General features: G+C 45.7%; 1 protein-coding gene and 2 non-coding genes across 6 annotated transcripts in view; 2 read left to right on the top strand and 1 right to left on the bottom strand.

The window, feature by feature from the left end:
- tmem144a (transmembrane protein 144a) overlaps positions 1–17,151 on the bottom strand; it is a 123,692-nt gene extending 106,541 nt beyond the window's left edge. For all 4 annotated transcript variants that reach the window (XR_011940119.1, XM_072495787.1, XM_072495785.1 and 1 more), the window contains exons 1-2: positions 16,958–17,151; positions 2,065–2,201 (exon numbers count right to left, since the gene is read on the bottom strand). Coding sequence is in view for 3 of the 4 variants with exons in the window: in XM_072495787.1 (XP_072351888.1) it covers positions 2,065–2,182 (118 nt within the window). In the remaining variant the exon portion in view is untranslated. The remainder of the gene's footprint in view (positions 1–2,064; positions 2,202–16,957) is intronic.
- A 105-nt stretch (positions 17,152–17,256) lies between these two features.
- trnag-gcc (transfer RNA glycine (anticodon GCC)) lies at positions 17,257–17,327 on the top strand. Its single transcript has one exon. It is a non-coding gene; the product is annotated as a tRNA-Gly (tRNA).
- Positions 17,328–22,281: 4,954 nt separating this feature from the next.
- On the top strand, positions 22,282–22,353 carry trnad-guc (transfer RNA aspartic acid (anticodon GUC)). The gene has a single exon. It is a non-coding gene; the product is annotated as a tRNA-Asp (tRNA).
- Positions 22,354–26,177: the final 3,824 nt, after the last annotated feature.

The raw sequence follows: 26,177 nt of genomic DNA on the forward strand, positions 1-26,177 counted from the left end.
TGGAGACGAGCGTGTCCAAGAATGCAACTGATTTTGGAGAATAGTCCATGGTGAGTCTGATGGTTGGATGGAACTTATTGATGTCATCGTGTAGTCGTTTCACTGATTCTTCGCCGTGGATCCAAAGGAAAAAAATGTCATCGATGTATCTGGTGTATAACGTCGGTTGAAGGTCCTGTGCGGTGAGTAGGTCTTGTTCAAACTTGTTCATGAAGATGTTGGCGTATTGGGGTGCGCATTTGGTCCCCATGGCTGTTCCGTGTGTCTGGATGAAGAACTTGTTGTCGAAGGTAAAGACGTTGTGATCCAGAATGAAGCGGATGAGTTGCAGAATTGTGTCTGGAGATTGGCAGTTGTCGGTGTTGAGTACTGAGGCTGTTGCAGCAATGCCGTCGTCATGGGGGATGCTGGTGTAGAGTGCCGAGACGTCCATTGTGACGAGGCATGTTCCTGGTTCAACTGGTCCATGGGTGCTGCATTTCTGTAGGAAGTCCGTCGTGTCGCGACAGAAGCTGGACGTACCTTGTACGATGGGTTTCAAGATGCTCTCGATGTAGCCAGAGAGGTTCTCACACAGGGTCCCATTGCCTGAAATGATAGGACGGCCTGGTGTGTTGGCCTTGTGTATTTTCGGGAGACAGTAGAGATCTCCAATGCGGGGAGTATGTGGGATGAGAGCACGTAGGGTGCTCTGAAGATCTGGATCCAAGGTCTTGATCAGTCTGTTAAGTTGGCGGATGTGTTCCTTGGTCGGATCTGCGGGTAACTGTCTGTAGTGTTCTTGGTTGCTCAGTTGTCGGTATACTTCTTTGCAGTAGTGCGTTCTGTTCAGTATGACAGTGGCCCCTCCTCAGCACCGACCTCCTCAGAAGACAAACATGGGACACAACCGACAGAATACCCTTCGTTGTCCAGTACTTTCCCGGTGCGGAGATACTACGACATCTTCTTCACAGCCTTCAACACGTCATCGATGTTTGCGTTCAAACAATCGCGCAACCTCAAACAAACCATTGTTTGCAAACTACCCAGCCTTCAGAACAGTGACCACGACACCACACAACCCTGCCATGGCAATCTCTGCAAGACGTGCCAGGTCATCGCCATGGATACCACCATTACACGTGAAAACACCACCCACCAGGTACGCGGTACATACTCGTGCGACTCGGCCAACGTTGTCTACCTCATACGCTGCAGGAAAGGATGTCCCGAAGCGTGGTACATTGGCGAGACCATGCAGACGCTGCGACAACGAATGAACGGACATCACGCGACAATCACCAGGCAGGAATGTTCCCTTCCAGTCGGGGAACACTTCAGCAGTCAAGGGCATTCAGCCTCTGATCTCCGGGTAAGCATTCTCCAAGGCGGCCTTCAGGAAGCGCGACAACGCAGAATCGCCGAGCAGAAGCTTATAGCCAAGTTCCGCACACATGAGTGCGGCCTCAACCGGGACCTGGGATTCATGTCGCATTACGTCCATCCCCCACCTCTGGCCTGCAAAATCCTACCAACTGTCCTGGCTTGACACAATTCAAACCTCTTTAACCTGGGGTTACCCCATCTCTGGATCTGTAAAGATTTAATCACCTGCTAATGCTCGCATTCCAAGCATTGTCTGGCATCTTTGAATCTGTCTTTATATATGTTTCTGGAACATACCTCTTCATTCACCTGAGGAAGGAGCAGCGCTCCGAAAGCTAGTGACATCGAAACAAACCTGTTGGACTTTAACCTGGTGTTGTAAGACTTATTGGAGGAAAAAGTAAGGAAAGAGGGGATAAGATAGGGGAGAGTGGGGGAAAAATATATATAAAAAGAAAGACAAGAAAGAAATAAAAGGTAAAAGACAGTTGAAATTAAATGGAATGGAAAATAAGGGACTCGGAACATTAGCTCTTTTCTCTCATTACAGATGCTACCAGACCTGCTGAGATTTTCGAGCATTTTCTCTTTTCGTTTCAGATTCCAGCATCTGCAGTAATTTGCTTTTAGACAGCAAATCTATAATATAGTTACCACTCCCAAGAGCAGCCAAACCAGTTATGCTCACTGTCCTACCTGAATGGAAAACTTCCTCTTCGTGACAGCTGACAGCAGGTACTCTGAAGGTGATGCTAAAGCAATACACCACTGCCCCAAATGCCCAGGTGTTCATTTGGTCTGTTTGGCATAACATTCAAAATGGAAATTATTTCCTGAAACCAAAGAAAACATTTTCTAAAATTGGATTGTGTAAAGTTTTTTTAAGGAGGCCTCAAACATCACCCGTGTAAGCCAGTAAACTATGAGGATAAAATTCACATCAAATACCGCCTTGCGAAATACAACAGTTTAGGTGTGGTTACCTCCCATCCCTGCAACTCAGTGTCTCAACAAATAATTTGTACTGGAAGTCTGACCTAGATTTGGAAGTCAAATGTCATTTCTTTACAACAGAAAAGCACTGGAGGATTACAAAGTATTTTGCCCTTTTACGACACAACAAAGCTCTACCAGATCACAAATAACTTTGCTCTTTTTACTCCAACCAAGTTGCTAACAAGAAATAAAAAACGTGCATTTACAGAACACTTTTCAGAACCTCAGGCATCCCAAAGTGCTGAAGCATTTTTGAAGTGGAGTCAAGCACAGCTTTGTCTGTGAATAGTGTCAATATGTTACAGACATGGCAATGTTTCCTCTCACACAAATAGAAAGGTGTCTGTAAATAGAAAGGTGCTTTAATTTGTTTCCTTTTTAAATAGGTAGTGGCGGATTTCCCAACCCCTCAGTTTTTTTTGTGTGATCCATTTCCTACTAATACCCGACAGCAAACTCAAGATAGGACAAACACAAAAGGTTAGTTTATTGCAACATCCCCCTATGTACACGTACAGTAAAGGCAGGGATAGGACAAAGGTTTTGCAGTACAGAGACCACAGAGTAAAAAAGTATTGGTTCGCATATGGCCCAGACAGTAGAATGTAAGTCCTGTGAGGAATCCCTTCAGGGAGATTTGCGGGCTGAAAGCCGGTGGTGTAAGATTCGCTTTTCTGGTGTTGTTGACTTCACAAGATGAAATAGGCATGTGGAGGTGAATCCGTTTTTGCAGATGATGCTGTAGAACTTTCAGCAGGGTCAAGGTAGATGGGGCCAGTTGTCCAGGCTGACCCGAGCTCCTTCTGTGAAAAAACAGCAGACTGGCTTGCAGCCCAGGCAGGCAATGTTAACCTGCTTAACAAGCCAGAGCTTAGATCATGTGACCTTACCTCTCCACAATATCTTCAACAAAAGGGTGTTTATCCAGTGTCTGGAAATTGACTTTGTGTTCCAGGCTGAGAACGCCTCAACCCTTATAGGTTGAAACAAGTGCTATTTGTTGAGGGTCTGGTGTTTGGGTAGTTGTTTCCATGGACAGGAGGGTTTTAATTTAAACAGACTTGATTTCTCCTCTCACTAACCATTCGTAGACAGAAAGGCATGCTTGATTTTGATTTCCTGCTTTATAAGTGGTGGCGTATTTCCTCCAACTCTTAGGTTCCAATGCTCTATGAATAACCCCACAGCAAACCCAAGTTAAGGTCCAATAAGAGGGTTGATTTATTTTACACACACAAAAAACAGGGAGGGGTTTTTGCAACATCCCCCCCCCCCCCCACCTTTTTGCACTCATACAATAAAAGAGGGTTAAGGGAAAGAAAGGGGTACAGGGCAAGACCATTATAAAAATAAGAGTTATGGTTTTATGGGAGTCCAGAATCAAAGATCCAGTGATGTATTGCTTCAGAGGATGGTAGGCTGACTGTTGCAAGGTGATCTGTCTTTTCAGAAGCTAGAACTTCCATGATGGGAGAAGGCACATAGCAATGAGTTAATCTCGAAGGCACAGACACAGAAGATCCAATATTCCTGTAGTTCACAATGTAGGTGAGAGCCAGGTAATATTAAACCTGGGCATGAGGCTCTTTCTGCTGCTACCTGTGAGGGATGGTAAATGGCAGACAGAGGCAGGCTACTGGCCTGGAATCCTGCTTCTCTTTTGAGGTCAAACAGTGACTGACTGAGGTCAGCTCCACACAGCAATATTACAGGTTCTAGCAGCTTGGGGGAGATGATGTGTCATATCTCTCACTTTTTCTTCTAGGTGTTGGAAAAAGTATGTGTAGTCTCAGGTCTAGATTCTTAAGGCATTTAATAGCGGAGTCAGGGATCCGCTTGTCCTTGGAGACGAATGTCCCTGGTTGCCAGGATCCTTCTTAAGAAATGTAAAGCAGCATTGTGCAGTTCCGGTGAGGGAGGTGCATTAGCAACATCTTTTTGGAGATAACGAGTCTCGGTTATTTGTTCGGAGGTCAGAGATTCACCGGGTATGAACCATGGCTAGTCAGGGTAAAGTCTTGTCCAAAATAAAAATAAAAATAAAAATAATAATTTTATTGAGTAGCCAGGTTGACGTAGATATATTTATTTTCCTTCCCGTCTTCTGGCTGGGACAACCCTCTGACTTATCAAATACCTTCATTTGGCCCCCTTTGAAGTTGGGCTGTGCAGTCTGCATGTGGTCGTTTAGTAGCTCCTCAGAAATAACAAGGTGTTACATTTAAAAAACTACAAAGTGGGTTATTTTGTTCTGGTGACTCAGACACAATAACTCACAGAGGATTGGCCATCTTAATGGTCACTGTTCAGTCAAAAGATCCAGTTTAAAATTACGAAACAGTAACGAGGATACAGTTTTTTAAAATTTAGAGAATTAGGTTCTGTTCTGTCACAATGGACAGGATTATCCAAGGTTAGTTAGTACTTCTCAACTATCAGCTAACTATGCTTCACCAAGAGTCTGTTGAGCAGTGGTCACTTTTGTTCGACAAAGGCATCAGGGGATATGGAGGAAAGAGGCAAGAAGCATGGAGGTACAGATCAATCATGACCTAATTGAATGGCAGAACAGTCTCAATTGATGAATGGCCTATCCTTATTCCTATGTTCCAAAGTCCTTCTGTATTCAGAAAGGTAGGATCAGAACCACACAAAAGAAGTTCTATGGAGGAGCCAACAAAGTATGGATAATAATGGAGGATATCATGGCCACCCATACAAAATACAGTAGGAGGAGGAATGACACTCCAGTAAGATGGAATTTGAGATTTTGGCTTGGGTCATCTAAATGCTCTTGAGATATTTTGTGGATACGATTATCAATAAGGCGCATTTCTACAAATCATCACTCCCTTGGGTCACAGAGTCCTGTTGATGTAGCTTTCCAGAGTTCCTTTTCTAATGACCAACCAATAACATCTGCTTCATAGTTTGGCTACTTCCAAGAAAACACTCAGCTCTTTAGAGTCTCCAAGCTATTCACACAGCTTTTGAAATTTTAGGCCTTTTTTGCCAGCTCGCACAGTACCTCCAAGAGCTTCCATCTCCTTTTCTGCTAAACTGACCTCTTCCTGAGAATGTTTTGTTTCTCTCCCCACAAAAAGTCTTGTTGTCCCTGTCAGCTTTCTTTTTGTGATGGTACCTGTGCGCTGATCACCTGCAGCCTCCAGCTTCCCTTCTTGTAGCTCTTATTTGTGCCTGCCAGCCACGGGGCTTCTTTCAGAACTTACTTCCTGTTGGTACTCATTTCAGGTCATGGGTCACCAGGACACATGGATCAGTATTTATTATCCAAGAAAATTACAATTGATGCACACTACTAAAGTCCTTTCTAAACATTCTTAGAGATTCCACAGACTTTTTAAAGACAATACAAATGTTCCTACTGTACTACTTTCAGGTCAAAGATAATCACAAGAGTTTTCCACTGCTCTTTAAATGGGGGAAGGGAGGGATACGGTATTGCCACAATCTAACAACCAAAGTGATTCCCATTTTGACATGTGGAGAAAGTAATAACTGGTCTTTGTTACGATCCCAGTTGATGTTATAACTGGACAGGAAGATCACAGAATGGAACCCTGGCTCAAAGGATCGTAATGTTTACTTTGTTTGAAAAACATGGAGGGACAGAGTCACAAGACCCCCAAATAGTTTTATCAACAAGAAATAAAATCAGCCAAACATGAAAAGTTATACAATTATTATAAAATACTCCTTTACTCCCCCCTTAGCTAAACAATTACACACACATTTTAAAGCTATCACGGATTTCAAAGTACATCTTAATCTACAAAGTCTCAAGTCCCCTTTAAGCGTACAAGGTGACCGTGACACGCATTCTGCTCTCAACCCACGTTAGTGTCTGTGGATATCTCCTCAGAATGCCCCCAGATGATTGCCTCATGATTTTCCAAACTCTACTCCTAAAAACATGCTTTAAAATCTTCTCACCTAATAATGCATTCCCTTGGTGGTTTGCATTCCAAAATTCAGTCCAGGCATTACAAATGACTATTTCAACCCAAGCTTCCACTCCACTTTAACAGTGAATCCAGTCCAAGATTTTACACCAACCCCTTTAGGATTTCTTTGCCTTGACTGCTTATAAACTGCTCATAATTGCTTTAACTCTTGATTCCTAGACTGTGTTAAAATGGCATCAGGCATTTGATTTATCTTTGAAGGCTGTTGTCCCACTTTAAATCTGGTTATTGTAATTGTCTCTTTAACACCCTTTAACTCGACGGCACGGGGCACAGTGGTTAACATTGCTGCCTCACAGTGCCAGGACCAGTGTTCAATTTGGACCTTGGATGACTGTGTGTGGAGTTTGCACATTAACCCAGTGTCTGCGTGGCTTTTCACCGTGTGCTCCAGTTTCCTTCCACAGTCCAAAGGAGTGGAGGTTAGGTGGATTAACCATGCTAAATTGCCCCTTCGTGTCCTAAAGATTAGGTGGAGTTATGAGAATAGGTGTGGGCCTGGTGGGGTGCTCCACCGGAGGGTCAGTGTAGACTTGATGGACCAAATGGCCTTCTTCTGTACTGTAGGGATTCTATGAATTCTTCTGAAAAATACGTTCATTTAACTCCAGTTGTCTTAAATGCTCTTTCTGTCCCAATTCCCTGACTCTTTGGACTGTAACTTGTACATTAAGAAGCCTGCCTCTTTCCATTCTTTCTTCAGGTAGAGTTGAGAGATGTTCACTCCCCGTGGTCCTGTCTCCAAATATCCTCAAATTAGCTAATCTAAAACTTAAAAGCTTCTCTACCTCACAGCGCCCCAGTTGCGAAGCAACAACACAGGCTGGATTCTCCGTCCCGCCATTTTTCAGCCTCAACCCACCGGTGGGATTCTCTGTTGCACCGGCCGGTCAATGGGGTTTCTCATTGTGGGGACACCGTCAGGAAACCCCCGGACACCGGCAAAACGGAGAATCCTGCCGGCAGAGAATCCCACCACACATGGTCTATTTATTCTTCATGCCGCAGCCCTCCCCAAGCACAATAGAAACACATTTGGATCTTAACCAACCCTCATACATACATAGCATGAATCCAACTGTAGGTTTTACCCTTCCAGGCACAAAAACATTAAAAATTAAACACACTTAAAATTCTTTCTAATTTCTTATGTTCACCAATACATATCCCATAAAACTACCTTTGATATCCTCACATGTTCATGCAGTACACCACCATAGTAAAACATTCTAAGATACTTCACAAGGGTCCTTTCAGACAAAAGCAGGGATCAAGTTGAAGGAAAAGACTTAGGAATAAAAATACTGTGGATGCTGGAAATCTGAAATGAACACGGAAATATTGGAAAATCTAGCTTGTCCGGTGGCACATTTGCAGAAAGAGTTCATGTTTCAAGTCAATGACACTTTGTCTGAACAGAAGGTATTAGATGGGCAACTAAAAGCTTGGTCAATCAAGACAGTGGGTTTTGAGGACAGTCTTGAAGAGGAAGAGGGAGGTGGAGAGACTGATGGAGCTTGGGAAAAGGGGGAATTCCGGACTCTGGATGCATAGACAGTTAAAGGCATAAGAACATAAGAACTAGGAGCAGGAGTGGGCCATCTGGCCCCTGGAGCCTGCTCCGCCATTCAATGAGATCATGGCTGATCTTTTGTGGACTCAGCTCCACTTTCCGGCCCGAACACCATACCCTTAATCCCTTTATTCTTCAAAAAACTATCTTTATCTTAAAAACATTTAATGAAGGAGCCTCTACTGCTTAAACTGGGCAAGGAATTCCATAGATTCACAACCCTTTGGGTGAAGAAGTTCCTCCTAAACTCAGTCCTAAATCTACTTCCCCTTATTTTGAGGCTATGCTTTCACCCGCCAGTGGACACAACCTGCCCGCATCTATCCTGTCAATTCCCTTCATAATTTTATATGTTTCTATAAGATCCCCCCATATCCTTCTAAATTCCAACGAGTACAGTCCCAGTCTACTCAATCTCTCCTCGTAATCCAACCCCTTCAACTCTGGGATTAACCTAGTGAATCTCCTCTGCACACCCTCCAGTGCCAGTACGTCCTTTCTCAGGTAAGGAAACCAAAACTGAACACAATACTCATGGTGTGGCCTCACTAACACCTGATACAATTGCAGCATAACCTCCCTAGTCTTAAACTCCATCCCTCTAGCAATGAAGGATAAAATTCCATTTGCCTTCTTTATCACCTGTTGCACCTGTAAACCAACTTTTTGTGACTCATGCACTAGCACACCCAGGTCTCTCTGCACAGCAGCATGTTTTAATATTTCATCATTTGAATAATAATCCATTTTGCTGTTATTCCTACCAAAATGGAGAACCTCACATTTGTCAACATTGTATTCCATCTGCCAGACCCTAGCCCATTCACTTAACCTATCCAAATCCCTCTGCAGACTTCCAGTATGCTCTGCACTTTTTGCTTTACCACTCATCTTAGTGTCGGCTGCAAACTTGGACACATTGCCCTTGGTCCCCAACTCCAAATCACCTGTGTAAATTGTGAACAATTGTGGGCCCAACACTGATTCCTGAGGGACACCACGAGCTACTGATTGCCAACCAGAGAAACACCCATTAATCCCCACTCTTTGCTTTCTATTAATTAACCAATCCTCTATCCATGCTACTACTTTACCCTTAATGCCATGCATCTTTATCTTATGCAGCAACCTTTTGTGTGGCACCTTGTCAAAGGCTTTCTGGAAATCCAGATATACCACATCCATTGGCTCCCCGTTATCTACCGCACTGGTAATGTCCTCAAGAAATTCCACTAAATTAGTTAGGCACGACCTGCCCTTTATGAACCCATGCTGCATCTGCCCAATGGGACAATTTCCATCCAGATGCCTCGCAATTTCTTCCTTGATGATAGATTCCAGCATCTTCCCTACTACCGAAGTTCAGCTCACTGGCCTATAATTACCCGCTTTCTGCCTACCTCCTTTTTTAAACAGTGGTGTCACGTTTGCTAATTTCCAATCCGCCGGGACCACCCCAGAGTCTAGTGAATTTTGGTAAATTATCACTAGTGCATTTGCAATTTCCCTAGCCATCTCTTTTAGCACTCTGGGATGCATTCCATCAGGGCCAGGAGACTTGTCTACCTTTAGCCCCATTAGCTTGCCCATCACTACCTCCTTAGTGATAACAATCATCTCAAGGTCCTCACCTGTCATAGCCTCATTTCTATCAGTCACTGGCATGCTATTCGTGTTTTCCACTGTGAAGACCGACCCAAAAAACCTGTTCAGTTCCTCAGCCATTTTCTCATCTCCCATTATTAAATTTCCCTTCTCATCCTCTAAAGGACCAATATTTACCTTAGCCACTCATTTTTGTTTTATATACTTGTAGAAACTTTTACTATCTGTTTTTATATTCTGAGCAAGTTTACTCTCATAATCTATCTTACTCTTCTTTAAATCTTTTTTAGTAGCTTTCTGTTGCCCCCTAAAGATTTCCCAGTCCTCTAGTCTCCCACTAATCTTTGCCACATTGTATGCGTTTTCCTTCAATTTGATACTCTCCCTTATTTCCTTAGATATCCACGGTCGATTTTCCCTCTTTCTACCGTCCTTCCTTTTTGTTGGTATAAACCTTTGCTGGGCACTGTGAAAAATCGCTTGGAAGGTTCTCCACTGTTTCACCATAAAGTCTTTGCTTCCAGTCTACCTCAGCTAGTTCTTCCCTCATCCCATTGTAATCTCCTTTGTTTAAGCACAAAACACTAGTGTTTGATTTTACCTTCTCACCCTCCATCTGTATTTTAAATTCCACCACATTGTGATCGCTCCTTCCGAGAGGATCCCTAACTATGAGATCATGAATCAACCCTGTCTCATTACACAGGACCAGATCTAGGACCGCTTGTTCCCTCGTAGGTTCCATTACATACTGTTCTAGGAAACTATCGTGGATACATTCTATAAACTCCTCCTCAAGGCTGCCTTGACCGACCTGGTTAAACCAATCGACATGTAGATTAAAATCCCCCATGATAACTGCTGTACCATTTCTACATGCATCAGTTATTTTTTTGTTTATTGCCTGCCCCACCATAATGTTACTATTTGGTGGCCTATAGACTACTCCTATCAGTGACTTTTTCGCATTACTATTCCTGATTTCCACCCAAATGGATTCAACCTTATCCTCCATAGCACCAATTGTCATCTCTTACTATTGCCCGGATGTCATCCTTAAGTAACAGAGCTACACCACCTCCCTTACCATCCACTCTGTCCTCCCGAATAGTTTGATACCCTCGGATATTTAACTCCCAGTCGTGACCATTCTTTAACCAAGTTTCAGTAATGGCCACTAAATCATAGTCATTCACGATGATTTACACCATCAACTCATTTACCTTATTCCGAATACTATGAGCATTCAGGTAAAGCACACGTATGCTGGCTTTTATACCTCGGTTTTGAACCTTAACACCTCGATCAGTAAACTCTCCTAAGTTATATTTCCTCTTAACCTGTCTCCTAATTTTCCTTGTCGTTGAACCCATATCTTCATGTAACAACCTGCCTCGTCACTTACCATTTATGTTTTTACTTCCCATTTTATTCCTTTTGATATTACAGGGCCTATTCACTGAGCTCCCCTCAGTCACTGTACCTTGTACTGTCGCCCTTTTTGATTTTTGACTATGGCTTCTCTGCCTTACACTTTCCCCCTTACTGCCTTTTGTTTCTGTCTCTGTTTTACTACCTTCCAACTTCCTGCATTGGTTCCCACCCCCCTGCCACATTAGTTTAAACCCTCCCCAACAGCTCTAGCAAACACCCCCCTAGGACATCGGTTCCAGTCCTGCCCAGGTGCAGACAGTCTGGTTTGTACTGGTCCCACCTCCCCCAGAACCGGTTCCAATGCCCCAAGAATTTGAATCCCTCCCTCTTGCACCATCTCTCGAGCCACGCATTTATCCTATCTATCCTGACATTCCTACTCTGACTAGCATGGCCACCAATGGTAAGGTGAAGGGGGTGGGGAATGCACAAAAAACAGCAATGCTGAGTTGTTGGCGGATCATGGGCTGGATTCTCCGCAGCCGCTCTCCGAAATTGCGTTCAGCGCGGGGGTGGAGAATGGCCGTTTAAGAGGAAATCGGGACCTGCGCCGCTGAAGCGCCGACCAGGAATCGCTCACTCGCGATCTTCGCGGTGTGGCTAGGGGGCCATTGACAGAGGCCCCCCCCCCCGCGATTCTCCATGTAAAACTGGCAGAGTTCCCCACGGTGTGGTTCTAACAACGTATCGGCCGTCAATGGGGGTGGGGCGATCGATCAGCGGGGGAAGGGGGTCTCATGGACGGCCATGGGAGCGAGCAGACGGCATTGATCTGCGGCGCGCGCGATCTTGGGAGGGGGGTCCAACATTTTGGATGACGGTCCGCGTCCGCCATCGCGCATGGCGCGGCCGCTGCAGACAGCCGCCGTGCGCATGCGCGGACTCCTGATCGGAAGTGCGGATCCCCGTATCCTCAGCCAGAGCTGCGAGGAGCATTCTGGGGCCCTGCCATCCCCCTGCAGGTAGGAGAGTCGCTCAGAACTTTATGAAGGAATGTTAAGGGTGAAATGCCAAAGTTTTTATGCTGCCGTGGGGACATAGCCCCATTTTTGGAGAATCAAGCCCCATAAATATGAAGATACAAACTTTAAGTTGGAGATATTTCAATTGTAGGCATGATGAGTGAGTAGGGCCAAGTGATAGATATTTTAAAAATCACATTTGTTCATGGGTAAAGAAGTTATTTATTTTTAACAATGACAGATTTTGTTGCAACAAGGCATTGACAGGAGTCCACCATTAATTATGTTTCTTTTTCGTATTTTTGATTTGGGTTCTTTGTGCAGCAAGTTGTTGAATGTTCGAGGAAAACAGAACATCTGGGGCCTGACTGAATAGGGCAAAGAATTGTATCCCCTTCACCAATCAGAGTAAAGGGCTGCGAAATAAACAATCCCAAAACTAAGAAGGAAGTATATGGGTGAATTCAATGCCAAATCAGGTACAGAATGAGAAACAATGAGAGGGTAAGGAAGATTGGATTATGAAAAAGTAAAACTAAAAGTTTAAATGATCATTTTAAAATCTGACAGTTCATACCTGAACGATTCGGACTCCACATTTGTAATAATTAATTTCAGTGCCAGAAGTTGATTATCAGTAATGAACACTTATCGCAACATTAAAAAGGTACGAAGACTTGAAATGAAAGACTCGAGACTCTGTGGCAACTTTGGTTCGTATCTACCATACGAATCCACAAACTTCATTCAATGAATTTCAATGATGAGGCATGCATCAAATTAGCAGCATCATGAAGCCTGTGGGTAAGCAGCACAATTCAGACAGCAATCTTTGGATCTCCAGGTTTAAACCTTGCAATTTGTCCCTCAGCTGAAGTTGCTGTGCAGTTTACACATATATGACAGCAAGCATTATTAGCCAGTTATCTCAAGAATAAGACTTGGTCTGATGTTGTCTAGCAAGAGTGATTCTATGTTCTATTCTATGATTGAACACAAAGTATGAGTCATATTGGACTATTTATCCAGCAGCAATGTATATCTTTTTTCAAATTCATTGTTACGGGATGTGGACTTCGATGGCTAGGCCAGCATTTGTTGTCCGTCCCTAATTGCCCTTGAGAAGGTGGTGGTGAACTGCCTTCTTGAACCGCTGCAGACCATGTGGTAGGTACACCCACCGTGCTTTCGGGAGGAGTTCCAGCGACATTGAAGGAACGGCGATATATTTCCACGTCAGGATGGTGAGTGATGGCAATGGTTTGATTCTCTCTTGTTGAAGATGATCACTGCCTGGTACTTGTGTGGCATGAATGTTACTTGCCACTCGTCAGTCTAAGTCTGGATTTGCATTTGCACGTGGACTACTTCAGTGTCTGAGCCTTGGATGGTGCTGAACATTCTCACATCTGACCTTATGTTGGAAGGAAGGTCAATGATGAAGCAGCAGAAGATGGTTGGGTCTAGGACTGCACTGAGGATCTCCTGCAGTGATGTGCCGGGACTGGGATGACTGACCTCCAACAACCACAACCATCTTCCTTTGTGCCAGGTATGACTCCAACCAGTGAAGAGTTTTCCCCCTGATTCTCATTGACAGTTTTGCTCGGGCTCCTTGATGCCATACCCGATCAAATGCTGCATTGATGTCAAGGGCAGTCACTCTCATCTCACCTCTGGCGTTCAGCTCTCTTATCCATGTTTGAACCGAGGCTGTAATGAGCCTAGAGATCCTGGCAGAAACAAAACTGAGCGTTAGTGAGCAGGTTATTGCTAAGTGTTGCTTGATGACACTGTTGATGACCCCTTCCATTGGTTTCCTGATGATTGAGAATACTGATAGAGTGGTAATTGGCTAGGTTGGATTTGTCCTGCTTTTTGTGTGCAGAACATACCTGGCAATTTCACTCATTGCCAGGTAGATGCCAGGTGTACTGGTGCAGCTTTGCTAAAGGTGCAGCAAGTTTCGGAGGTCAAGGGTTCAGTGCCATTGCTGGAATATTGTCAAGGCCCAAAGCCTTTGCAGTAACCAGCGCTTTCAGCTGTTTCTTGATCTCACGTGGGGTGAATCGAATTGGCTGAAGACGGGCATCTGCGATGCTGGGGACCTCTGGAGGTGACCAAGATGGATTATCCACTCTGAACTTCTGGCTGAAGATTACTGTGAATGCCTTGTCTTTTGCACAAATGTGCTGGACTCCTCCATCATTGAGGATGCAGAAATTTATGGTGCCTCCTCCTCCAGTTGTTTAATTTCCCACTACCATGACTGGATGTGGCAGGACTGCGGAGTTTAGATCTGATCCGTTGGTTCTGGAATCACTTAGCTCTGCCTATTTCTTGCTGCCTGTGCTGTTGACACACAAGTGGTCCTGTGTTGTAGCTTCATCAGGTTGACACCTCGTTTTTTGGTATGCCTGGTGTTGCACCTGGCATGCCCCCTGAACTCTTAACAAATAAATATCTAAAAGGGCAACTGTTGGGAAAGCAAGGGGGTGGGGAGGATATACAATGGCGGGAGTAATCTTATGAAATCCCCCACTATGTCCAGCAAATAATAGGCATTCCTCAATATAGGGCCCAATCCCCCCTCAACATCTCCTCCTCAGTCCCGCAACATCTCCCCACCAGTCATCCCCTTGACATATCCCTCAGTCCCTCCTCAACATCTCCCTCTGAACATCTCCCCCTCAGTCCACCCCTCAACATCTCCCCCTCAGTCCACCCCTCAACATCTCCCCCTCAGTCCACCCCTCAACATCTCCCCCTCAGTCCACCCCTCAACATCTCCCCCTCAGTCCACCCCTCAACATCTCCCCCTCAGTCCACCCCTCAACATCTCCCCCTCAGTCCACCCCTCAACATCTCCCCCTCAGTCCACCCCTCAACATCTCCCCCTCAGTCCACCCCTCAACATCTCCCCCTCAGTCCACCCCTCAACATCTCCCCCTCAGTCCACCCCTCAACATCTCCCCCCTCAGTCCACCCCTCAACATCTCCCCCCTCAGTCCACCCCTCAACATCTCCCCCTCAGTCCACCCCTCAACATCTCCCCCTCAGTCCACCCCTCAACATCTCCCCCTCAGTCCACCCCTCAACATCTCCCCCTCAGTCCACCCCTCAACATCTCCCCCTCAGTCCACCCCTCAACATCTCCCCCTCAGTCCACCCCTCAACATCTCCCCCTCAGTCCACCCCTCAACATCTCCCCCTCAGTCCACCCCTCAACATCTCCCCCTCAGTCCACCCCTCAACATCTCCCCCTCAGTCCACCCCTCAACATCTCCCCCTCAGTCCACCCCTCAACATCTCCCCCTCAGTCCACCCCTCAACATCTCCCCCTCAGTCCACCCCTCAACATCTCCCCCTCAGTCCACCCCTCAACATCTCCCCCTCAGTCCACCCCTCAACATCTCCCCCTCAGTCCACCCCTCAACATCTCCCCCTCAGTCCACCCCTCAACATCTCCCCCTCAGTCCACCCCTCAACATCTCCCCCTCAGTCCACCCCTCAACATCTCCCCCTCAGTCCACCCCTCAACATCTCCCCCTCAGTCCACCCCTCAACATCTCCCCCTCAGTCCACCCCTCAACATCTCCCCCTCAGTCCACCCCTCAACATCTCCCCCTCAGTCCACCCCTCAACATCTCCCCCTCAGTCCACCCCTCAACATCTCCCCCTCAGTCCACCCCTCAACATCTCCCCCTCAGTCCACCCCTCAACATCTCCCCCTCAGTCCACCCCTCAACATCTCCCCCTCAGTCCACCCCTCAACATCTCCCCCTCAGTCCACCCCTCAACATCTCCCCCTCAGTCCACCCCTCAACATCTCCCCCTCAGTCCACCCCTCAACATCTCCCCTCAGTCCAACCCTCAACATCTCCCCTCAGTCCAACCCTCAACATCTCCCCCTCAGTCCAACCCTCAACATCTCCCCTCTCCCCCTCAATCCAACCCTCAACATCTCCTCTCTCCCCCTCAGTCCAACCCTCAACATCTCCCCTCTCCCACTCAGTCCACCCCTCAACATCTCCCCCCTCCCACTCAGTCCACCCCTCAACATCTCCCCCTCAGTCCACCCCTCAACATCTCCCCCTCAGTCCCCCCCCCTCAGTCCCCACTCAACACCTCCCCCTCAGTCCCCACTCAACACCTCCCCCTCAGTCCCCACTCAACATCTCCCACTCAGTCCCCCCCCTCAGCATCTCCCCCTCAGTATCTCCCCCTCGGTCCCCCCCTCAACATCTCCCACTCAGTCCCCCCCCTTAACACCTCCCACTCAGTCCCCCCCCCTCAACACCTCCCCCTCAGTCCCCACTCAACACCTCCCCCTCAGTCCCCACTCAACATCTCCCCCTCAGTCCCCGCTCAACATCTCCCACTCAGTCCCCCCCCCCTCAGTCCCCACTCAACACCTCCCCCTCAGTCCCCACTCAACACCTCCCCCTCAGTCCCCACTCAACACCTCCCCCTCAGTCCCCACTCAACACCTCCCCCTCAGTCCCCACTCAACATCTCCCACTCAGTCCCCCCCCCTAAACACCTCCCCTTCAGTTCCCCCTCAACACCTCCCCCTCAGTCCCCCCTCAACACCTCCCCCTCAGTCCCCCCTCAACACCTCCCCCTCAGTCCCCCCTCAACACCTCCCCCTCAGTCCCCCCTCAACACCTCCCCCTCAGTCCCCCTCAACACCTCCCCCCCAGTCCCCCCCTCAACATCTCCCCCTCAGTCCCCACTCAACATCTCCCACTCAGTCCCCCCCCCTCAACACCTCCCCCAGTCCCCCCCTCAACATCTCCCCCTCAGTCCCCCCCCTCAACACCTCCCCCCCCCCTCAACACCTCCCCCAGTCCCCCCCTCAACATCTCCCCCTCAGTCCCCACTCAACACCTCCCCCAGTCCCCCTCTTAACATCTCCCCCTCAGTCTCCATCCCCCCTCCCTCAGTGCACTCCTCAACATCTCCCCCTCAGTCTCCATCCCCCCCCATCCGATGTCCCATCCCCTGGAGATTGCCCACTCGCTGAGACTCACTCTTTTCCGCTGTTCAGTGTTCACGTGATGAATGGATCCACCTCCAGGAAGGAGCCCTTTAAATATTCCCAGTCAGCAAATCCTCGGCCGGGGGCCGGGCCGGGAGAGTCTGTCACTCAGCGGGAGTCCGGGCCGGGAGAGTCTGTCACTCAGCGCGAGTCCGGGCCGGGAGCCGCGCTTGGTGCTGAGGCTCAGCCCCCTTCCCGCCTCACAGTGTGGGAGAGGCGGGGCAGTCCGTTCTTCTTGTACAGAATCCGTCAGCCAGTGTCCACTATCTCCTTTCTGCCGACTGCCTGTATGCATTGGTGGTTCAGTGGTAGAATTCTCGCCTGCCACGCGGGAGGCCCGGGTTCGATTCCCGGCCAATGCAACTGTGTTTTTTCTTTATTCGGAGCACTTATATTATTTGCATTTATAGGAACAAACTTAAGACTAGTTTATTTTACTTTCGTTAAGGAGGAGAGTTGGCACAGTCATGGCAGGCTGGATTGCCAGCTTCTGTTATGACCATTCTTATGAGATAGACAAGGTAAGAAGGGAGGACAGGGAGCATTATTGATGAAGGAGAATATTGCACTGCTGAAGGTAAGCAGTGTTTTTCAAACTTTTTTGCCCGGGACCCATTTTTACCAACCAGTAATCGTTTGGGATCCACGCCGGCTGACCTTTGTGACCCACGACGCCCGAACTCCGCCACCCACCATTTTTGCTTACTTAAATCCAAAGACGTGCAGGTTAGGTAGATTGGCCATGAAAAATTGCCCTTTGTGACCAAAAAGGCTAGGAGGGGTGATTGGGTTTCGGGGATAGGGTGGAAGTGGGGGCTTAAGTGGGTCGGTGCAGACTCGATGGGCCGAATGGCCTCCTTCTGCACTGTATGTTCTATGTTTTAATGTGACAGGTGAGCCTGCTTGGTCCTCACGATCTCTTTTGCTTTGTCATTCAATTTTACATTTCTGCTAAGGATTGATGATTTAAGATCTCACTACATCCATTCAAAAAAATCAAGAAGTTTGTCTTCAAGCTCACCATGCTTAGTCTTGAAATGCCTTTGAGGTTTTGACGGTTTTAATTTTTCATTTGCCAGTACTTCCCTACAGATAACACACATGAACTTTTCATCCTCATTTATAGTAGCACAATTAATAAACCCATACCTCAAGAAATTATCTTTATGCTGCTTTATTCCTGTTCTCCGCTTCTTCTTCATGGATTGTTCACCAGAGGCCCTGGAGCTCACACCAGCAGCTGGCAGCTACACACTGGAGGAATCTCTCTCGCGCCCAGTGCACGTGTTGTCAGTGTATGGGCCGCGTGACCTGCTCTCTGCCGCCACTACTAGTTAGAACACGCCATCGATTTTTTAAAATGCTCCTGGATCAGCGCACTGACATCAGGAGAAGGCAGTCTGCCTTGCTAGGCTCCGGGCCTGCGCAATGCTGAGGAGGCATGTATGAGTGGGATGGCTGTCATTCAGAAAGCTGGTCCGATCCATTGGGCACTTCTTCCCGCAATGGGGAACGCTGAGACCAATGGTCCCATGATCCACCTGGAGTCAAGGACAGAATCTATTTGGTTAGAGTGAAGAAATAATTTGTGTGTATTCTGTAGGCCACCAACCAGCAGGAACTAGCACCAACTAGAGGAACAAAATTGCAAATAAATTAGAGAGATGTGAAAAACAAATTATAGTTACAATGGGCACATCTTGTGGCGCTATGTGTAGCTGGCATCCTTGCCCCTGAACCAGATTCTTCAGGTTTGAACCCAGCTCGAGGACTTGATGGCCACAGGCCAGGTTCCCAATCTGTAAATCCTTCCAATACACCTATTGCAAGCAGCAAGAGTTAGGGAGATTGGATTGGATTTGTTTATTGTCACGTGTACCGAGGTACAGTGAAAAGTATTTTTCTGCGAGCAGCGCAAACCGATCATTAAGTACATGAAAAGAAAATAAAATAAAAAGAAAGAAAATCCTGCTTAATGCAGAGTGGAATCCATTGAGCTGTCATCTCCGGTGACAGGCTGGCGATCATTTGCAAGGAAGCAAAAAAAAAATGCTTTGTCTGCCTCATGTGTCATGAGGAATGGAAGACTTCGGAAGGACTTTAATTATGCTAATGATTAAATAATCTAATAACATCCTCGGCTGGGGGTAGTAATAGCAGAGTGGGGGAAGAGTTTCTGAAGTGTGTACAGGAGAATTGTCTGAATCATATGCTTCCAACCCAATAAGGAACCATTGCTGAATCTGGTACTAGGAAATGAGGCGGGTTAATTGGATCAAGTGACAGCAGGGGAGAATTTAGGGGGATGTGATTCAGGTTAGTTATAGAAATACAGAAGGAGCAACCTTTAATTGGGGGAGGGCCATTTACAGTGGAATCAAAAAAGGATCTAACCAAGCTAAATTCAAATCAAAGACTGGCAGATAAAATTGTAAAGGAACAATGGATTGCCATGAAAAAGGAAATTTTGCAGGTACAGTTGAGGTACATTCCCACAAGGAAGAACAAACTAAGCCAGAGGTCGTCAGATGATGAAAGGAATAAAATGAAACAGGAAAAGGATGTGTATGCCAGATTATCATTACAAGTGAGAATCACGATGGATACAAGAGAGTGGAGGTGAATAAAGTAGCAAGAGAAGCAAACAACATGTATGAGGAGAGGCAGGCCAATAACACAAAAGGCAATCAAAAGTCTTTCATTGGCATGTAAATAGTAAAAGGATAGTAAAAGGAAGAGTGGGACACATTAGGAGCTAGAAACGGAATCTACGCATGGAGGCAGAGGGCATGGTTGTGGTGTTAAATTAGTACACTATATCTGTTTGTACCACAGATGAACATGCTTCCAAAGTCACAGAGAATAAGGAGGTAGTTGAGATTCTGGATGTCCTAAAAATTGATAAATCGAAAGTACTAGAAAGGTTGGCTGCCCAGAACGTTCATATGTCACCAGCATGAGATACATCTGAGGATACTGAAGGAAGCAAAGGTGTTAATTGTGGAAGCACTGTGCATAATTTTCAATGGTGCCAGATGACTGAAGAATTGTTGATCATAGAACCATTGAATCCCGACAGCGCAGGAGGCCATTCAGCCCATTGTGTCTACACCAACCCTCTGAAAGGGCACACCACCCAGCTAGCTCCCCCGCCCTATCCCAATAACCCCTTAACCTAACCTACACATCTTTTTTGGACACTAAGAGGCAATTTAGCATGACCAATCCACCTAACCTGCACACCTTTGGACTGTGGGAGGAAACCGGAGTACCCAGAGGAAATTCACACAGACACGGGAGAATGTGCAAATGACACACAGAGATCACCCAAGGCCGGAATTGAACCTGGGTCTCTGGCACTGTGCGAACCACTGTGCCACCGTGCTGCCCATAAATGTTACACCCTTGATGTTACACACTTGTTGAAAAAGTGGTGCAATAATAATTCCAGCAACTACAGACCTGTCGGTTTAACTTGTCTAGCCTTTGACTCCCTAATCGCCATGAAATTTATGCTGATTCCAATCTACTAATCACAACCTCGTATTCACCTTTGGTGTCCTTGTTTCCAGCAAAACTGTTACTTTTTTACTCCTGGTCAGAGCTCCACTAAGATTTCCACCGTCACTCTCTTAGGCTACATATGAACTTCCGAATTAGGTGCAGGAGTGGGCCATTCAACCCCTCCAACATGCTCCGCTATTCAATAAGATCATGACTGATCTGATTACAACCCCAAATACACATTCCCAATGACTCCTGATAGCCTTTAGCTCGGGGCCAAAGATGAGTCATTTTTGACCTGAAATATTAACTTTGTTTCTCTCTTCACCTATGCTGCTGAACCTGCTTTGATTTTCTAGCACTTCCTATTTTTATTCCAGATTTCGAGCATCCACAGTATTTTGTTTGTATTTCACTGGTGCTCACTTTGAGTTGCGCCAGGGCCACTTGGCTCCTGACTTCATTACAACCTTGATCCAAACAAGGACAAAAGGGCTGAACTCCAGAAGTGAGGTGAGTGTGACTGTCCTTGATGGCAGAATTTGACCGAGTCTGGCATTAAGGAGCCCAAGAAACATTGAAGTCAATGTGAATCAAGGGGAAAACTCTTCATTGGTTGAAGTAATATAACACAAAGGAACATGGTTGTGGTTGTTAGCAAATAATCATCTCAGCAACAGCACACAGAATCCCAAAAGTGCATCGAGTCTGCATCGACCCTCCAAAAGAACACTTTACCTAGGTCACTCCCCTGCTGTATATTCATAAACCCACATATTGATCTTGGCCAATCCACCTAACCTGCACATCTGTGGACACACAAAGGGGTAATTTAGCATGGCCGACCACCTAACCTGCACATCTATGAAGAATTACCTTGGAGTAAAGTCCTCGGCCCAATTATCTTCATCTATGCTACACAGAGAGCTCTGGTTAGATCACATCTGGATTACTGAATGTATGAAATAGCAACATGAACAAGTCTACTCCGCCATTCAACAAGACTATAGTTAATCTTTTACCTCAGCTCCGCCTTCCTGCACTAACCCCATATCCCTTAATTCCATTAGTCCCCTAAAATCCATCAACCTCGTGCACTCATTCCACTGTGTACTGTCTACTGTGTTTAGTTCTATGCACCATACTTCAGGAAGGATTGGTCTTGGAGGTGACGCGGTGCAAACTTTCCAGAACGATCCTGGGACTAAAAGGCTTAATTATGGTTTATATTCCCTTGAATATCGAATATTAAGCCGTGACCTAATTGAGGTGGGTTTAAGATGATGAAAGGATTTAATAGGGATTTAATAGGGTGGAGAGAACGATTTATTTCATTGGAGTGACTCTGAAGTGACGCCATGAAGCTCTTCTTTGTGGAAAGAGTGGAAATCTGGATCTGTCCACCATAAAACATTGTTGAGGCTAGAGTGACTAAAATATTTTAAAACTGAAATCGATGTGAAGGGGGTGAGATCGGTTTTAATACCAGAGCATGCAATAACCTACTCTTGTTCCTATGGTGTACCATAACTGGCTCAATACACAGCAGTGCCGAATTGGTGCTAACTTTTCCATGGTAATGAAGTCAACATGAGCTGGGCTCTCAGGGGAATCTGATGAATTAACCGGCCCTGTCTAGGTAAGAAGCCGCTTCGGAAAACACGTGATCTGTTCAATAAACTCTCCGTTGCACGAGGAAAGGAAAGAAATGATTGTGGTGCACAGCCAGAAAACTAAGATTGAATGGAACGCGATGACACAACTGACTGGATGCCGGATAAATAGAGTACCGGTGGCGCTCGATCTCAGAGCTCCTCGGTAGTATAGTGGTTAGTATCCCCGCCTGTCACGCGGGAGACCGGGGTTCAATTCCCCGCCGGGGAGGAGCCCATTCCTTTTAGATTTCAATTATTTACTTATTGTTTTCGATATATATAAACTTCCAAAATTAACCCCCAGGAGAGCACGTATTTTATTTGTTGTGTATATATATATTTATATTAGATCATGTAAATTAAATTCTCAATGCGCGCTCAGCCTTGAGATGACCTTGTCAATGCTGTAGGTGCCACTGTAAGTTGCTATTTAGCTGATGAGGTACATGGGGCGGTTCACGCGCTACTAGATACAGAGTCTCCCTACCAGCTCCATCTGAAGCTGTTCCCCGTTAGAGGATGAGCTGGAGGAGAAGCTCATAATCATTCTACAGATCCACGGCGAGGGGCTGAAGGAGTTGGGTGGGGGACAGCAAAAACTCCGCTGCCATTGGCAGAACGGAGGTAGCTCTGTCCATCAAATTAACATAGGATAAGAATTATTTATCTCTCTTTTCTGTTTATTTCACTACATTTTAACGCAATGCTGCGGCTGTTTTTTAAAAACAATAATCTTCTCCAATTTATCGTCACATAAGTGCCAAATATTCCGGGTAAAATTGTTCAGTAATTTTAACTCTTGTCAGTGGCGGCTGGATTGCAAGAATTATTGGCAGGCGTTTTTAAACTATCCAAGAAGTACGAGGAAGAGGTACCTAGCTCAGGAACCGTCCTAAAATAAAATCAGTAAGACGTTCAAATAAATGACATTTTAAAATCTCTCTTTGTTATGTTCATCTTACTTAATGGCATAGGAAATTTATTTATTCCGAAAAAAATAATCTCCATGAATTTGTGAACATGCATTTGATTGCTCTTCCACAGTATTTTTGAGGTTTTAACGCTTCTTATTTGAAACTACTTTCTATATGTCAAATGGATTGTCCCTTTCTTCACATGATAGCCAGGGTCATTTGTGAGAGCAAATTGAAATAATGCAAAATATGAATGGGTAATTGTTGAACTATGTGTTTTAAAGAGGAGCAGGCCATTTGCCCCCTCGAGCCTGCTGTCAGTCAATAAGATCAAGGCGTTCTGATTGTGACCTGAACTCTCCACTCCTGCCTGGTCCACCATAACCCTTGCCTCTCCTGTCGGTCAGAAATCAGTCCAACTGAGCCTTGAATATGATCAATGATCCAGCCTCCACTGCTTTCTGGGGTAGATAATTCCAAAGATTAACGACCCTCTGAGAGAAGAAACTCCTCATATCCCTCTTAAACTGAAGACCTTCATTTTGAAATGGTGCCACTAGTTCTAGATTCCCACTTAAGGGGAAAATGCCTACTGTTTAAAATAGGTCTCCAGTAGGAAATGTGATGCAAACCTGCACCAGAGATACAGGTTATGTGTTGAGAAATGTTGAAGAGCAGTCAATTTACCAGAGGAAAGGTTAAGGGCTCTGGGCCTGTACTCGTTGGAGTTTACAAGGATGAGGAAGGATCTTATTGAAACTTACAGGATACTGAGAGGCCTAGGTGGAGTGGACGTGGAGAGAATGTTTCCACAAATAGGAAAAACTAGAACCCGAGGGCACAGCCTCAGACTGAAGTGACGATCGTCTAAAACAGAGATGAGGAGGAATTTCTTCAGCCAGAGGGTGGTGAAACTGTGGAACTCTTTGCCGCAGAAGGCTGTGGAGGCCATATCACTGAGTTTTTCTAGACAGAGATAGTTAGGTTCTTGATTAATGGGGAGAAGGCAGGAGAATGGGGATGAGAAACATATCAACCATGATTGAAAGATGGAGCAGATGCGATGGGCCTAGTGGCCTAATTCTGCTCCTGTGTCTTATTGTCTTATGAATGCAAATTTATGCACCGAGGATTATGTGGCCTGTAGAATTGTGACCACTTTTGGAAAGTTTAACAGAATGGTCGTGTGCACACTATGTTTATACAGAGACACTTGATAAGGGCAATATAAATAAAACTCACAATCTTTTGCATTTAATCAAGATTAAGAACCAATATAGCTAGAATGTTTATTTATGTCATTCCCAGATATTTAAAGTTGTTTTTAGACCATAAGACTGCAAGATATAAGAGCAGAATTAGGTCATTCAGCCCATCGAGTCTGCTCCACCATTTGATTATGGCTGATATGTCCCTCATCCCCATTCTCCTGCCTTCTTTCCATAGCCCCTGATCCTCTTTTTGGTTCATTTATTTTTCTCTCCTGTCTGGCAAAGAGACAGCTTAAATATGATGATGACTTCGCTGAAACTCTGTGGTTCGATTATTAAATTCAAACTATATTGTTCTCGCTGGACTTCAGAAGAATGAGGGGGGATCTCATAGAGACTTATAAAATTCTAACAGGACTAGACAGGGTAGATGCAGGGAAGATGTTACCAATGCTAGGTGTGTCCAGAACCAGGGGTCACAGCCTGAGGATTCAGGGTAAACCATTTCAGACAGAGATAAGGAGACACTTCTTCACACAAAGAATGGTGAGCCTGTGGAATTCATTACCATAGGAAGTAGTTGATGCTAAAACTTTGAATATATTCAAAAGGTGGCTGGATTTAGCACTTGGGGAGAATGGGATCAAAGATTATGGGGAGGAAGCAGGATTAGGCTATTGAGTTGGATGATCAGCCATGTTCGTGATGAATGGTGGAGCAGACTCGAAGGGCCAAAAGGCCTCCTCTTGCTCCGATCTTCTATATGTCTATGTATATGTTTTTGAAATATTTTCAAAATGGGCCATGGTCAGCAATTTTATTTCAGAAATAAATCTTGAAGAACGGTGGATATTAAGGTCTGTGCATGGAGTGCATCAAATATTATCATTTTTAAAAAATCATCTTTATTAATTGCATTTCAGCTGTCTGTGGATTATCTATGATCCGTTCTGTTATTTATAATTTCTCAGGAAAATCAATTATCCCCCATTCCTCAAAAGATCAGTGATGTTAAGTGGCCTGGGTGATGTTGCCCAACTACTTACTGGAGGGTCAACAACTCATCCCATGAAGTCAATGATCTTACTGTCGTTTCCTGCTCACTGCATGTTTGTCACCTCAGCTAATGTTGCAACAAGGGGCCATTTGGCGAACAGTTGCAACTCGACTGTTACTGGAGTCGGGCGCCCTAGGTTATTGCACTTACGCAGATCCTGAAAATCAGCCACGACCCCGGTGTTCTCCCCCACCCCCTAAAATAAATAACACTACAGTCTCCTCGTTCATCAGTATCCACCGCTGAGTTGCCTCATGGCTGTTAAAAAGTGTTAATTAAGTGTACCATTTAACTCAGCGAGGAAAACTGTTCAGAGATGGAGCTGTCCTGTGTTTACAGACACCTGACAATTGAAGTTTTCGCATGAGAAAGGAAATCGATCACGATCCCGGAGTGTTGTTAAAATTCACAATCTGTGTTGAAATGATCTGCGGCACAGGTGTGGGCCACCGACTGTCAGAAGAGCAACAAGACAGTGAAATAAAAACACAACATTGCTGGATAAACTCAGCAGGTCTGTCAGGCAGCATTGTGCAGACAGAGAAACAGAACATTCCCAGTCCATTTGACCCTTCCAGTGGAATACGTCATCCCGCAGAAAAGGAGTCCAGTCTGGAACAAAAAAAAATGAGTGCAATTAGAAAAAACATAATGAGCAAAATTAGAAAGGTGCACAATTCTCTGCTGCATGTTTCACTCAGAAAGGATGCCTAGAATCTAGAATACAAGTTGATATGTGAAAAGGGAGTTTGACCCACCACTCTCAATGTTAGTACAAATATCTCTGTTGAATTAGTGCTGTGTAGTTACTGCCCGGCTCCTGTGTATGTCTCCCTCGCTCTCTCTCTCACACACACATTGCTCTGAGACC

This window comes from Scyliorhinus torazame, chromosome 3, assembly GCF_047496885.1.
Source record: "Scyliorhinus torazame isolate Kashiwa2021f chromosome 3, sScyTor2.1, whole genome shotgun sequence".
NCBI lineage: Eukaryota > Metazoa > Chordata > Chondrichthyes > Carcharhiniformes > Scyliorhinidae > Scyliorhinus > Scyliorhinus torazame.